This window comes from Chiloscyllium plagiosum, chromosome 31, assembly GCF_004010195.1.
Source record: "Chiloscyllium plagiosum isolate BGI_BamShark_2017 chromosome 31, ASM401019v2, whole genome shotgun sequence".
NCBI classification, from domain to species: Eukaryota; Metazoa; Chordata; class Chondrichthyes; order Orectolobiformes; family Hemiscylliidae; genus Chiloscyllium; species Chiloscyllium plagiosum.
Window position 1 is genome coordinate 22,216,579 of NC_057740.1, and position 14,666 is coordinate 22,231,244.

The following is a 14,666-nucleotide window of genomic DNA, read 5'->3' on the forward strand; positions in this document are numbered from 1 at the left end:
GTGCCAATGTTCAGAACCAGATTTACTTGAGGTTGATTACTGTAACTTCCATTTGTAGACTGCAGATGATTTCACAAATTGGAATGAATAACGCAACTCATTTTCATCTCTTCCACAAATACATTGTCCTATGAGTCATATATGCATATTTAATACATAATTCCAGTGATGATGAATAATATTCACATAATGCCTTAATTAAAAGTGTCAATCAGCTTTACATTTTGTATACGCAGTGTTAGCTATGATTTACTGACTAGAATTATTGATTTTTGTATTCTGATACTTACAGAATCAATTTCATTACCTGACCGATATACAAAATAATGGAGTGGTGAAGATTCCAGATGCAAAAGGAGATGATGCCTGGAAGGTTTATTTTGATGAAACTGCCCAAGAAATAGTGGATGAGTTTGCAATGCGATTTGGCATAGAATCCATTTATCAGGCTATGACGTAAGTTTACGCAAGTGTTCAGTGGATACTTTTTGAAAGAAAGGGTGAAATGATCTGTTTAACACTGGCAATCAGTATGCACTGTTAATGTTTCATTCATCAATGTGATCAAAGATGTTGCAGTGATGCCCTATTGTAGGATTGTAAAATATGTTAACATATTCACAAACATTTGTATATTGTCTTGATTCTCACTAAATACATTATACTTTGACTAGAACTTCTCATGTCAGTAGTGTCATGCATATGGCATCTAGTGTAATATGCACAGTGAGATTGTTAAGGAGATGTTTGTTTGCAGTAAGAATTTCAGCTGTGCAGAGTTAAAGAATATAGCCAATGAAAACATTTTATTTGAGTTCTCAAAGAGTTGACTTAGAGTCATGAAGTTATAAAGCATGGAAACAGATCCCTCGGTCCACCTCATCCATGCTGACCAGATATCCTAAACTGATCTAGTTCCATTTGGCAGCATTTGTCCCATATCCCTCGAAACTCATCCTATTCATATACCCATCCAGAAGCCTTTGAAATGCTGTAATTGTATCTGCATCTGCCACTTCCTCTGGCACCTCATTCTATATGTGCACCACCTTCTGTGGAAAAAGTTACCCCTCAGGTCCCTTTTTAAATCTTTTCCCTCTCAATTTAAACATATGCCCTCTAGTTTTGGACTTTGCTGCCCTGGGAAAAAAACTTGGCTTTTCGCCTATCAATGCCCCTCATGATTTTCTAAACCTCTATAAGGTCACCCCTAAGCCTCCGACGGTCCAAGAAAAAGAAACCTATTTAGCGTCTCCTTTTAGCTCAAGCCCTCCAATCCTGATAACATCTTTAAATCTTTTCTGAACCCTTTCAAGTTTAACAGCATCTATCCTATAGCAGGGAGACCAGAATTGAATGGAGTATTCTAAAAGTGGCCTCACTAATGTCCTGTACAGCCACAACATGATTCCCCAACTCCTATACTCAGTGCACTGACCAACAAAGGTAAGCATGCCAAATGCCACCTTGACCACCTTGTCTACTAGTAAGTCTACTTTCAAGGAGCTATGTACCTGCACCCCAGGCCTCTTTATTTGGCAACACTTGCCAGATCCCTACCATCAAATGTATAAGTCCTGCCCTTACTTACCTTACCATGATGCAACAATTTTGGTGTCATCTGCAAACTTACAAATCGTACCTCTTGTATTCATATCCAAATCATTTACATAAATGACAAAAGTCAGTGGATCCCATTGATCCTTGCTACACACTGCTGGTCACAGGCCTCCAGGATGAAAAAGAACCCTCTACCATCCCCTCTGTTTCCTACCTTCATGACTTCTGGTTCCCAATCTCTAGTAAGACACCATTGCATAGTTTGACAACTCCAATTAACATTCACTAATGGCCCAGATCTTTGTCTCTCACCTGTCACAGAGATTGGTTGTATGACTAGAGATGCACATTGGGAATCTGTGTGGAAGTACTCATACTATGATCTGCAACTCTCAGCTAACTTTGCAGGCTTCAGATAGTTCAAACGTACATACCCAAGTAATTACTCAGGAACTGTTAGAGAAGTCTTGATTAATTCAAGAACTGATACCCCAATCGATCATTTGACTACCTCTCTAACTCTTCCCTAACTATCCATATTCTCCCAAATCCATCTACCACCATACACACCTCCAACTTAACCAGTTCCCACTTTACCCACCCTATCCACCTTACTCACCCTATCCACCTTACTCATTCGTTCATTCAATCAATCACCCATTCTTCAGTATTCTTCCACTCGTCCATTTTCTAATGTTCAAACTGAGCCTTTAAACAAAACTAATACCTGCTGGTGCTGTTAAAAAGACCTGTGCTCTGTCTTAGGTGAAAGTGAGGACTGCAGATGCTGGAGATCAGAGTCAAGATTAGAGTGGTGCTGGAACAGCACAGCAGGTCAGACAGCATCTGAGGAGCAGAAAATTGATGTTTTGGGCAGGTGCCCTTCATCAGGAATCATTCCTGCTCCTCTGATGCTGCCTGACGTGCTGTGCTTTTCTAGCACCACTCTAATCTTGACTGTGCCCTCTCTTACCCTGCTTTGACAGAGCTTTCCAAGGTATGCTGCTGCATTTCTCATAAAGCCAGTATCTGAAGACCCAACAAGAAAGATGAGGTGTTCAGCTGAGGGAAGTTCAAATAGAGCAGTAATCCAGTGATGATTATGGCTCCTTGGAAGATCCAGTTCCTTATTTCTGTTCCTATCAGGTTTTTCTTCTCTTAAAGATTTTCTATTAGTTGTTCACCACTGTGCATGTGTTGAACGCATTGACTGTTTTGCAGAAAAAGCTTTGAGCAAGATACCCTTGGATTTTTTTCTCCCTCAGCTATTTTTTAAACACATGTCTTGTTGGTGTTGGCAACCTGTTCCACTTGTCACGGACCCAGTTGAAATTGGTAACATTCAAGCTTTTAACAGTTCAGCTGTTAAAAATTAAAATTCCTATTGGAATTGCTTTTCTCTTCAATGGATATTATGTATTTAAAGACAAATTAAAATTTAGAAAAATGTTTTCTTGCCTCTAACTATTGTATTTTTATTATACTTCTGTAGGCATTTTGCCTGCCTGTCTTCAAAGTACATGTGCCCTGGAGTACCAGCTGTAATGAGTACTCTGTTGGCAAATATCAATGCTTACTATGCACATACCACTGCCTCTACCAATGTATCTGCCTCTGATCGTTTTTCAGCCTCCAATTTTGGGGTATGTATTAATAACGGCAGTAAATATTTCACATTGATTTTCTGTATTTATAAAATATTCTAAGAAGTTCTGTAACAGTTGAGGAAATTCACTTCTAATTTTATTAACATACTCAAAATATGATTTTGGGCAGCAAGATTGGTATTAGATTTGTGCAAGTTTTCTTTTCTTGCTATAAATGTTAGGAAATTTTAATCAAACCTCCATAGGCAATTTGCAACTTACATTGTTAGAATGGTAGAAAAGATTTCAGAACTTGCTCATCAAGAAATTATATCTGATAGGAGCCTTTATCCTGTTTCTATGTATAGGCTAGAAATTAAAAACATATTAATGTAAACCCACAATTCTGCTGTACGTTGGAAGTAATTTTTAAAGCATATTGATAATTATGTTCATCATTTTGAAGTATAGCATAATATAGCTTGTTGTTGTGTATTGTTAATAATTTATTCATTTCTAGTCATGAGATCAAGCCATACAAGAATATAAGACAGAACACATTGTGCTCCTTTACCTGTGTGCTATTGCCTCGAGTTTGTTTGAGCCCAGAGATCATGTAATTTGGGAATAGTCTAATTGTGGTTTAAGTGATTGCAGAAGCTTTGACATAAGCACGTTGAATGCATAAATACAGTGTGCCCAAATCTCCTTGATCTTATAAGGTTATCTATCAACCCTTCTGTCAGATTTAATGTGTACTCCATGTTGGTTATACACAACCAGATTGTTTGGTGCAGTAGGAATTAGTTTTTCTTCTTACGTTTTATTAGATTTTATTAGTTTTGTTTCTCATTCATCTCAGTGAGACCTGAGCTCTATTTCCTATTTAATTTAAAGCATTTTTTAAAATGGCTGAAGTAACATTAAACTTTGGCAAACTTCCCTGATTACAGATGCTGTACATGCTATGCTACATAGACATGAAAGATAGTAAAATTAGTTGAGATAATTTTTACCCTTAAAGAAGAAATATTTGGTGCAGATGCACTGCTTTCCTTGGGCCCCAATTTGCCTCTATGGACTTTGACCAGTTTTAAATTTGGGCATGCTCAAATGAGGTTGGGAGATTATTTGGGAGTAACTTGATATGGCAGATTGGATGTAACATTGAGTGCAGTTTCAGGTTTAACTTTATTAATTGTGCTGATTGAGCAAACTCCAGATCCAAGTGTTGAATGTTAACATCAGCAGTACTATATGCAAAAGGGCCAATGGGCATTTTGGCAAAGGATGCTGTCCAAGTGCCTCTGTGTTCCTTAGTGTAAATCTGTGGGCATGGCAATATTTGCCATAACATCTCTGTTCTGAAAGCTCTGATTCAGAGAAAACAATGCATTATTATCAAAATATAGCTTAGTACAGCATAGCAGGAGTCCATCAGCCCAGCAAGTCAATGTTGCCTCTGAAAGAGCAATTCAGCTCATCCCACACTCACTCTCGTTTCATCTCTTCCAAAGTTAGCGCTAAGTGCCAATCAGTCGATAAAATCTTACAGCTATTTTCAGAACCCCCACTGCCACATCCATGTTGTAACTTGTTATTTGTATTCTTAGTCATTTTGCAAATCAGTTCCCAGAAAAATTACCAATTAGCTGTTAGGTTTTATAGATTTGATTTTCCCTTCCTCTCACAGATTACTCTTTAAATTGATATGCTGTCTAAAGATCGGTGTTAAGAAAGGTTAATAAAAAATTCATAGCTTATTTGCAACCCATTTTATCTGAATTTATACAGTCACTGAAATACACATTTATCATTCTATATATTGCAGTAATAATTTATAAGACATTCTTTAGACTAAATTTGTTAAAATGAATATTTTACAAATTTCATACCACCTTAATAAATATAAATTTACTATTTTAAGCACCAAATTCAATAGTTTATGATCAATCTTTCTTTGTTACTTTGTGATTTGAGTCTCAATATTTTTAACAAATTTTGTGCACCATAATGTCAGAGTTGTAATGACGTACAGCATGGAAACTCGATAATGAGAAAATCGGATGTAAATACGCATGATTTTGATATTTTGAATTCCAAGGTTGTTGTTTTTTTTAATCAATAGTCCACACATAAGGCAAAATACACCACTATTAGCATTTAGTTTAAGGCAAGCAATATGTCTTGAAAAATTTGCAAGCACTCCATTTCTACATTTTTGTATAGTTTTCATTCTACCACAGACTTAATCCTCTGTACATTGCTGGCATACTGGAAGTGCTAATAAAGAGTTGCCTTTTAAAATATTTTGTGATATCGGAAGATATTGGACCATGTTTAATATTGTGGTCATTCACAGGAAACATCTAGAATGATGCCTTAGATTCACTGCCTCCAATCCTCATCCTTGGCATTAGCCCAAAAAATAAAGAAAGAACAAAGAAAATTACAGCACAGGAACATGCCCTTGAGCCCTCCAAGCCTGCGCCGATCCAGATCCTCTATCTAAACCTGTTGCCTATTTTGCAAGGATCTGTATCCCTCTGCTCCCTGCCCATTCATGTATTTGTCAAGATACATTTTAAATTGTGCTATCCTGCCAGCCTCTATCACCTCCACTGGCAACACATTCCAGGTACTCACCACCCTCTGTAAAGAACTTTCCAAGCATATTTCCCTTAAACCTTTCCCCTCTCACTTTGAACTTGTGACCCCTAGTAATTGAATTCCTCACTCTGGGAAAAAGCTTCTTGCTATCCACCCAGTCAATACCTCTCATGATCTTGTAGACCTCAATCAGGTCCCCCTTCAACCTCTATTTTTCTAATGAAAATGATCCTAATCAACTCAACCTCTCTCCATAGCTAGTGCCCTCAATATCATGAAGAAAGGCTTATGCCCGAAACGTCGATTCTCCTGCTCCTTGGATGCTGCCTGACCTGCTGCGCTTTTCCAGCAACACATTTTTCAGCCCTCCATATCAGGCAACATCCTGGTGAACCTCCTCTGCACCATCTCCAAAGCATCCACATCCTTCTGGTCCTATGGTGACCAGAACTGCATGCAGTATTCCAAATGTAGCTGAACCAAAGTCCTATTCAAGTGTAACATGACCTGCCAATCCTTGTACTCAATTACCCAGTCCAATGAAGGAAAGCATGCCATATGCCTTCTTGACCACTCTATTGACCTGCATTGCCACTTTCAGGGTACAATGAATCTGAACACTCAGATCTCTCTGTGCGTCAATTTTACCAAGGACTTTTCCATTTATTATATAGTTCGCTGTAGAATTGGATCTTCCAAAATTCATCACCCCACATTGCCCGGATTGAACTCCATCTGCCATTTCTCTGCCCAACGCTCCAATCTATCTATATTCTACTGCATTCTCTCACAATGCCCTTCATTATTTGCTACTCCACCAATCTTAGTGTCATCTGCAAACTTGCTCATCAGATCACCTATACCTTCCTCTAGCTCATTGTTGTATATCACAAACAACAGTGGTCCCAGTTCTCCATTTTGAGAAACTCCTTTCACGACTACTCTCTGTCTCTTGTTGCCCAGCCAGTTCTCTATCCATCTAGCTAGTACACCCTAGACCCAATGCGACTTCACTTTCTCCATCAGCCTGCCATGCGGACTTTATCAAATGCTTTACTGAAGTCCATGTATATGATATCTACAGCCCTTCCTTCATCAATCAACTTTGTCACTTCCTTAAAGAATTCTCTTAAGTTGATAAGTCATGCTCTTCCCTGGATAAAACCATGCTGCCTATCACAGCTAAACCTGTTTTCTTCAAAATGTAAATAGATCTTATCCCTCAGTATCTTCTCCAGCAGCTTGCCGATCACTGAAGTTAGGCTCACCAGTCTATAATTACCTGGATTATCCTTGCTACCTTTCTTAAACAAGGAGGCAACATTAAAAATTCTCACCCATGTGCAAGGATGCTGCAAAGAAATCTGTTAAGGCCAAAGCTATTTTCTCTCTTGCTTCCCTCAGCAACCTGAAATAGATCCCATCTGGACCTGGGGACTTGTCTACCTTAATGCCTTTTAGAATGTCCAACACTTCCTCCCTCCTATGCCAACTTGACCTAGAGTAATCAAACATCTATCCCTAACCTCAACATTCGCCATGTTCCTCTCCTCTGTGAATACCAATGCGAAGTACTCATTAAGAATCTCAACTATTTTCCCTCACTCCCCGCATATCTTTCCTCCTTTGTCCTTGAGTGGGCCAACCCTTTCTCTAGTTACCCTCTTGCTCCTTATATACGAATAAAGGGCTTTGGGCTTTTCCTTAACCCTGTTTGTTAAAAGTATTTCATGACCCCCTTTAGCCCTCTTAATTCCTCATTTCAGATTGGTCCTACTTTCCTGATATTCTTCCAAAACTTCATCTGTTTTCAGTCACCTAGACCTTATGGATGCTTCTTTTTTCCTCTTAGCTAGTCTCACAATTTCACCTGTCATCCATGGTTCCCTAATCTTGCCATTTTTATCCCTTATTTTCAAGGGGACATGTCTGTCCTGCACTCTAATCAACTTCTTTATAAAAGCTTCCTGATTATCAAACGAGGATTTACCCTCAAACAGCTGCTCCCAATCCAAACTCCCCAGTTCCTGCTGAATTTTGGTATAGTTGGCCTTCCCCCAATTTAGCACTCTTCCTTTAGGACCACTCTCGTCTTTGTCCACAAGTAACCTAAAACTTATGGAATTGTGATCACTATTCCCAAAGTATTCTTCTACTGAAAATTCAACCACCTGGCCTGGCTCATTTTCTAACACCAGGTCCAGTATAGTCCCTTTCTGAGTTGGACTATTTACATACTGCTGTATAAAATGGGGAAGGATGCTCATACAAAAGCTTCTGTGGGAGATCAGCTCTGTCTAGATAAACAAAATGTATTTTTTTCTTACATGCTATTTAATAGCTAAAAATACTTGATAGTGCCTTGTGAGACATCAGGTTTAACTTGCGCACAAAATACTACACAGAACACTGAGATATCTAAAACTAGTAAGCTTTTCCCTTGAGCAGTTTTTTTACATTTCTTGATTTGCAGAGTTTTTTGCACAATGTCAGTTAACCCTTTTGGGCACTGACTGGTTTATATGACATCACCCAAGTGACTAATCTCATCCTCATTTGTAGTGGGGAAGATTTCTGTAGCATGGTGACTGAACTGAAATACATCACCATGTGCACTCAGATTTTCATTCTGCTCTTTAGAAATTGTGCACTGCATGGTTTGTGATACCCTATTTGTCTTTCTGAGTATCGCAGAAGCTGTTTGCGTTATGTAAACCTCAGCCACATAATAAGGCTGCCTTTGAAAATTGACTTTCCAGATGGCTTCATAAACATATTTCACTTTGTTATCATGTAACTGGCAGGAAGCATAAAATTAAAATTCACAGCAAAAGTGCATCTTGATTATTCATAAAATAAGTGACTATTGACTCTTTTTGATTGAATAAATGTGACAAAATAGGGCACTTTCCATTAACTGTATATACCTGGGCTAAGAATGGTTTTCCCATTGATCATGGTTGTATCATGGCACAGGGACATGTCTGTCCTGGGTAACTGTTAATTACTGTTTAAATGCCTTTGTTCATAAGTTACTTTAATGAATAAATATGTTATTAAATGATACACTTAGATGTAACCCCCAGGTAAGTAGTTTAATGATTGCATTCTCCACACACCAACTTTGTCAGCTTCTCAAGCTTTGGTTCAGGAGATGTATTGGGATAAAATAGCAGAATGCTCCAAGTCAAGATTGACCCTTGTGTAGGGGAACATTGAGTCATGTTACCATGCCATTGTTATCACAGTTTATTTTAGAAAGGTGGTTGTCCAGTTGTGACTATTCTAGTATATTGTGGCCTGCTGCTAGTCCATGCTGACGTATTAGAAGGTGATTAATAGAGCATAGAGCATTACATCACAGTACAGGCTCTTTGGCCCTTGATGTTGCACCAATTATTGGAACCAATCTGAAGCCTATCTTTCCTACACTATTCCATTTTCATCCATATGTTTATCCAGTAACCATTTAAATGCCCTTAAAGTTGGTGAGTCTACTACTGTTGCAGGCAGTGCGTTCCACGGCCCTACGATGCTCTGAGTAAAGAAACTACCATTGACATCTGTCCTATATCTATCACCCCTCAATTTAAAGCTATGTCCCCTTGTGTTAGCCATCACCATCGTGGAAAAAGGCTCTCACTGTCCACACTATCAAACCCTCTGATTATTTTATATGTCTCAATTAAGTTACCTTTCAATATTCTTCTCTTTTGGGTGGCACGGTGGCACAGTGGTTAGCACTGCTGCCTCACAGCACCAGAGATCCGAGTTCAATTCCCACCTCAGGCGACTGACTGACTGTGTGGAGTTTGCACGTTCTCCCCGTGTCTGCGTGGGTTTCCTCCGGGTGCTCCGGTTTCCTCCCACAGTCCAAAGATGTGCAGATCAGGTGAATTGGCCATGCTAAATTGCCCGTAGTGTTAGGTAGGGGGTAAATGTAGGGGTATGGGTGGGTTGCGCTTCGGCGGGGCAGTGTGGACTTGTTGGGCCGAAGGGCCTGTTTCCACACTGTAAGTAATCTAATCTAATCTAATCTAATCTTAACAAAAACAGCCTCCAGTCCCTCAGCCTTTCCTCGTAAGATCTTCCTTCCATACCAGGCAAGTAGTAAGTCTTCTCTGAACCCTTTCCAAAGCTTCCACATCCTTCCTGTAATGCGGTGATCAGAACTGTACACAATACTCCAAGTGCAGCTGCACTAGAGATTTGTGCATTTGTAGCATGACATTGTGGCCACGAAATTCAATCCCTCTATCAATAAAAGCTAACACACCGTATGCAGCCTTAACAATCCTATCAACCTAGGTGGCAACTTTCAGGGATGTATGTAAATGGCACGGATATCTCTCTGCTCATCTACACTACCAAGAATGTTACCATTAGCTCAGTACTCTGTATTCCTGTTACTCCTTCCAAAGTGAATCACCTCATACTTTTCCACATTAAACTCCATTTGCCACCTCTTAGCCCAGCTCTGCAGCTTATCTATGTCCTTCTGTAACTTGCAACATCCTTCCACAGTGTCCACAACTCCACCAACCTTTGTGTCTTCCACAAATTTACTAACCCATCCTTCTACACCCTCATACAGGTCATTTATAAAAATGACAAACAGTAGTGGTCCCAAAACACACCACTAGTGACTGAACTCCAGGATGAACATTTCCCATCACCCACCACTCTTCTTACAACTAGTCAATTTCTGATCAACCGCTAAATCACTCTCAATCCCATGCCTCCCTATTTTGTGCAATAGCCTACCCTGGTGAACCTTATCAAACGCTTTACTGAAATCCATATACACCACATCAACTGCTCATCCAACTGTTTAGTCACCATCTCAAAGAACTCAATAAAGTTTGTGAAGCACAACCTACCCTTCACAAAACCGTGTTGACTTTTCCTAATCAACACATTCCTCTCCAGATGATTATAAATCCTATCTCTTATAATCTTTATTTAAAATTCCTAGAGTGTCAGTAAGTAACACCTGTTAATGAACTTTCTTATTTCTTGGAACATTTTACTTTCTTTGGGGGGGTATGTGTGTGACTGGGTAGGTCAGCATTTATTGCCTATCCCTAGTTGCTCTGGAGAAGAAGCTGGTGATGAGCTGCCTTACTGAACAGCTGCAGACCTGTGTATAGTGCTGTTAGGGATTGAGTTCCAGGATTTTGAAAGAGTGATAGTGAAAATCTGGTGATTTAATTTCAAATTAGGATGGTGAGTGGCTTGGAGGGAAACTTGCAGATAGTGATGTTCCCATGCAATCACTTCCATAGCCCTTCTAGATGGTGGAGATCATGTGCTTGAAGGGCTGTCTGAGGATCCTTGTAAATAGTACACTGCTGTCACCCTGCATTGTTGGCGAAGGGTATGTATCTTAACGATGATGGATGGGGTGCCAGTCAAGCTGAGAGTCAAAACTTTCACAAAGGAAGACGGCTGTAGTTTTGAAAGACAATCATCTCAATCCCAGGAGTGCTTTTCGAACTGCACTCATACAGGCAAATGGAGAATACTCCACCACATTTCTGCCTTGTACCATGTAGATGGTGCACCGACACTGGGGAAACAGGAGGTGAGTTACTTACCACAGAGTTACTAATTTCTAATCTTCCATTGTTACATATAATATTTGTATAATTTGTCCTGTTCAGCCTCTGATCAATGGAAACTCCAGGATGTTGATAGTGGGGAATCCAGCAGTAGTAATGCCATTGAATGTCTGAGGCTAATTGTTATATTCTCTCTTGTTGGAGATGGTAATTGCCTGGCATATGTCATCAGAATGTAACTTGCTGCTTATAAGCTCAAGCCTCAAAGTTGTTCAGATCTTGCTACAGTGAGGTCTTGCTCTTCACTATGTGAGGTGCTGAACATTGTTTGCTGATGGTTACACTTCCTCACCTCTAAATGTATGATGGAGAAAGGTCATTGGTGAAGGAGCTGAACCTGGTTAGTCTGAGGACACTACCTTGAGGAACTCCTGCAGTGGCATCCTGGGATTGAGATGATTGTCCTTCAAAACCACAGCCATCTTCCTTTGTGCACTTTTTGACTCTGAGCAGTGGAGATTTTCCATCCAATTTCTATTGCCTGTAGTTTTGCAAGGGCTCCCTGATGTCATGCTTGGTCAAATGCTACTTTGATGTTAAAGGTAAACAGCCTCTCCTCACTGTGATATAAATGTTTCATTGTTAATAGTTTGAATACCTGAAAGCTATCATTACATCAGAATATTGCTTATAGTCTTTAGAGGTTTGTTGATGATCTGATATTTCCTCCTGTGTAGAGTAATTAAAATGGGTACACTATTCTAAACACAGAGTGATGATGATCCAAACATTATTTAAGCATGCTGAATACTTTCAGTAACCGTATGAACTTTAGTGCAGGTTCAATTTGACCAAGCAATATTATTAGTACCCTTCCTTAAGTTAAAGCATTTCAATGCCATACAACCCATTTATTCATATTTTTAGCTGGACGAGGTGGCCTTAATTTTTTTTTTGAGTTATTTGTACATGTGATAGAAAAATCACTGAAAAGTTTAAATATTCTACACTAAATGCCACAAATCAAATATTTTGCCATGAAATTAATAGAGGAGATTTTGCTGCAGAAAATAATCGCTAATATTCCATTAAAGAGTCCCTGTGGAGTCTTGGATGTATGGATCGTGTGGAGAAGCCACAAAAAGAAAAATTAGTGTCATATAGTAGTGGAGCAATTAAGTGTATGAACCCAGGGTTTTACTTCTATAACTTCTGTGTAGTGAATGACTGAGTGTTTCATTCTAAATCAATTCTGAATAATCTGTTCCAAATAATTTCTTTTGATTGAGAGGATATGCTATTATTTCGATATGTAAATTATTAATGAGAGATGACTGCCTGTTTTTCCCCGAAGGGACAGATTTTGTTTACAGTGAAATCAATAGAAATGAAAATTGAGCAGTTTTTAAAACCCATAGTTGATCCACAACAGTGTTTAGTAGTCAGATGGCAGTTTGAAAATCTACCCTTTTGTTTGAAATCATTAATAAAATATTTCTGTTATCTCTTGCAGAAAGAGAGGTTTGTAAAACTTCTAGACCAACTGCACAATTCTCTTCGTATTGATCTATCAATGTATAGGGTGAGTTTTGATGCAAAATAAAGCTTTCTAAGTTTTATTCCCACCTAAGCACACTTATGTCATGATTAAAATAAGAGTAAATATCCTGAATAGAAATTCAAAATTTTATAGAAAAGATACAACTGCATATGCCAATGTACATTAACCTTTTGAAAGTTACTTAAATTTTACTGGATTCAGAAAGTAGCAAACCGATTACAGTAAAAGAAAGGAAAAGAAAGAATCTGATGTACTTTGTCAGGTTTAGTGTTTCAAATTGAAATACTCATTTGAGTGAATGGGCTTCTGTTGAAATGAGCAAATTTTTGTTGTGACTGTATTAACCTATTATATTGACTAAGTTTGACATTGAAGTAGAAGGTGTTCAATGAGTTATCATGGATATATTTTGCACGTCAGATTTCCTTGCAGTACCACACATATTCATTTGTGTTTTTATGGGAGTGTTGCAACAATTTAGTGCCATAGAGAAGCAGTTGCAGACCCCTGTTTTTTACATCCAAATAATAATACATATATGCCATTCTGCAACTATCCAATTTGGGATGCTCACTTCAAAGCCCTCAGGCCAGACTTGGCGGAGTGGGAGGAAGAGAGGCCAACCCAGTGTGACAGTGGCCTAGAGTAGCTCCTGTCTTCCCAGTTGCACATAAATTTACATTTCAACAAAGCACACATCTTTTGGTTGACAGTACCTTTAGGAATCACTGATTAGGCTGCTATTGCAGCTATCTAACAGTTCCTACCAGTGCTAAGTTCTGAAGTACGCATTAAGCTCCACAATTTCATTTGAAGGGGATCTACTTCCTTATTTAGACAATACAAAGTTAAATGTATTTCAAACCCCTTGAGTCATTGGGCACAGCATCACTTGTGGACCTGACAAAAGTAGAATATAGGGTTCAATTTTAAGGCCATATAGTCCTATTTCATGGTCTAGTTTCTTCCATTCCACAAAGCATTACTATTTCGTTTTTGTAACTTGACTGGATCTACTCTATTGGAGCATGTTAAATTAATCCAAAGTTGTAGAGTGCCATGGTGGCTCAGTGGTCAGCACTGCTGCCTCACAGCACCAGGGCCCTGAGTTTGATTCCAACCTTGGGTGACTGTCAGTGTGGAGTTTGCACATTCTCCCTGTGTCTGCGTGGGTTTCCTCCAGGTGCTCCTGTTTCCTCCCACAGATAAGATGTGCAGGTTAGGTGAATTGGCCATGCTAGATTACCCATTGCATTCAGGGATGTGTCGGTTAGGTGCATTAGGTAGGGGAATGGATCTGGGTGAGGTACTTTTTCAGAGGGTCGGTGTGGACATGTTGGGCCAAATGGCCTCTTTATACACTGTAGGGGTTCTATGATTTATATTAATTATCTTGTGGAACTAGTTTGTGCTACAGCAATTTTACATCATACCTTACAATTCTACTGTTATTGGTAAATATTTTAATACCCTCTCCTCAATGCATGAAGTGAAATCTGATAGACGGAGGTAATCTAGTTTATTACTTGAAGAATTACGTAATGATTTGAAGCCACGCTAATGTGGCTTGACAGTTGCACTAAAGTTGGGATGGATAAGATTAAAAAGTATGTTTAGTCTTAAAACATAAATAAAACACTTTGAAAGTTAAACTATCTGAACAGTGGAGCAAATGAAATTGCAACAATTATTGCTTTAGTTGAATTCATCTGTGGAACAAGAATGTTGAAGTATGTACTCATCTGAAGTGTTGAATTCCTAGAATGTGCCCAATTGGAATGTGCACTT

The 14,666-nt window shown here is 38.9% G+C and overlaps 1 protein-coding gene across 18 annotated transcripts in view; it reads left to right on the forward strand.

Annotated features, from left to right (window-relative positions):
- LOC122565310 (protein unc-13 homolog A) overlaps nt 1-14,666 on the forward strand; it is a 428,982-nt gene that overhangs the window by 285,092 nt on the left and 129,224 nt on the right. For all 18 annotated transcript variants that reach the window (XM_043721144.1, XM_043721135.1, XM_043721136.1 and 15 more), the window contains 3 exons: nt 293-456; nt 3,053-3,203; nt 12,831-12,899. In XM_043721144.1, coding sequence (XP_043577079.1) covers nt 293-456; nt 3,053-3,203; nt 12,831-12,899 — 384 coding nt within the window. The remainder of the gene's footprint in view (nt 1-292; nt 457-3,052; nt 3,204-12,830; nt 12,900-14,666) is intronic.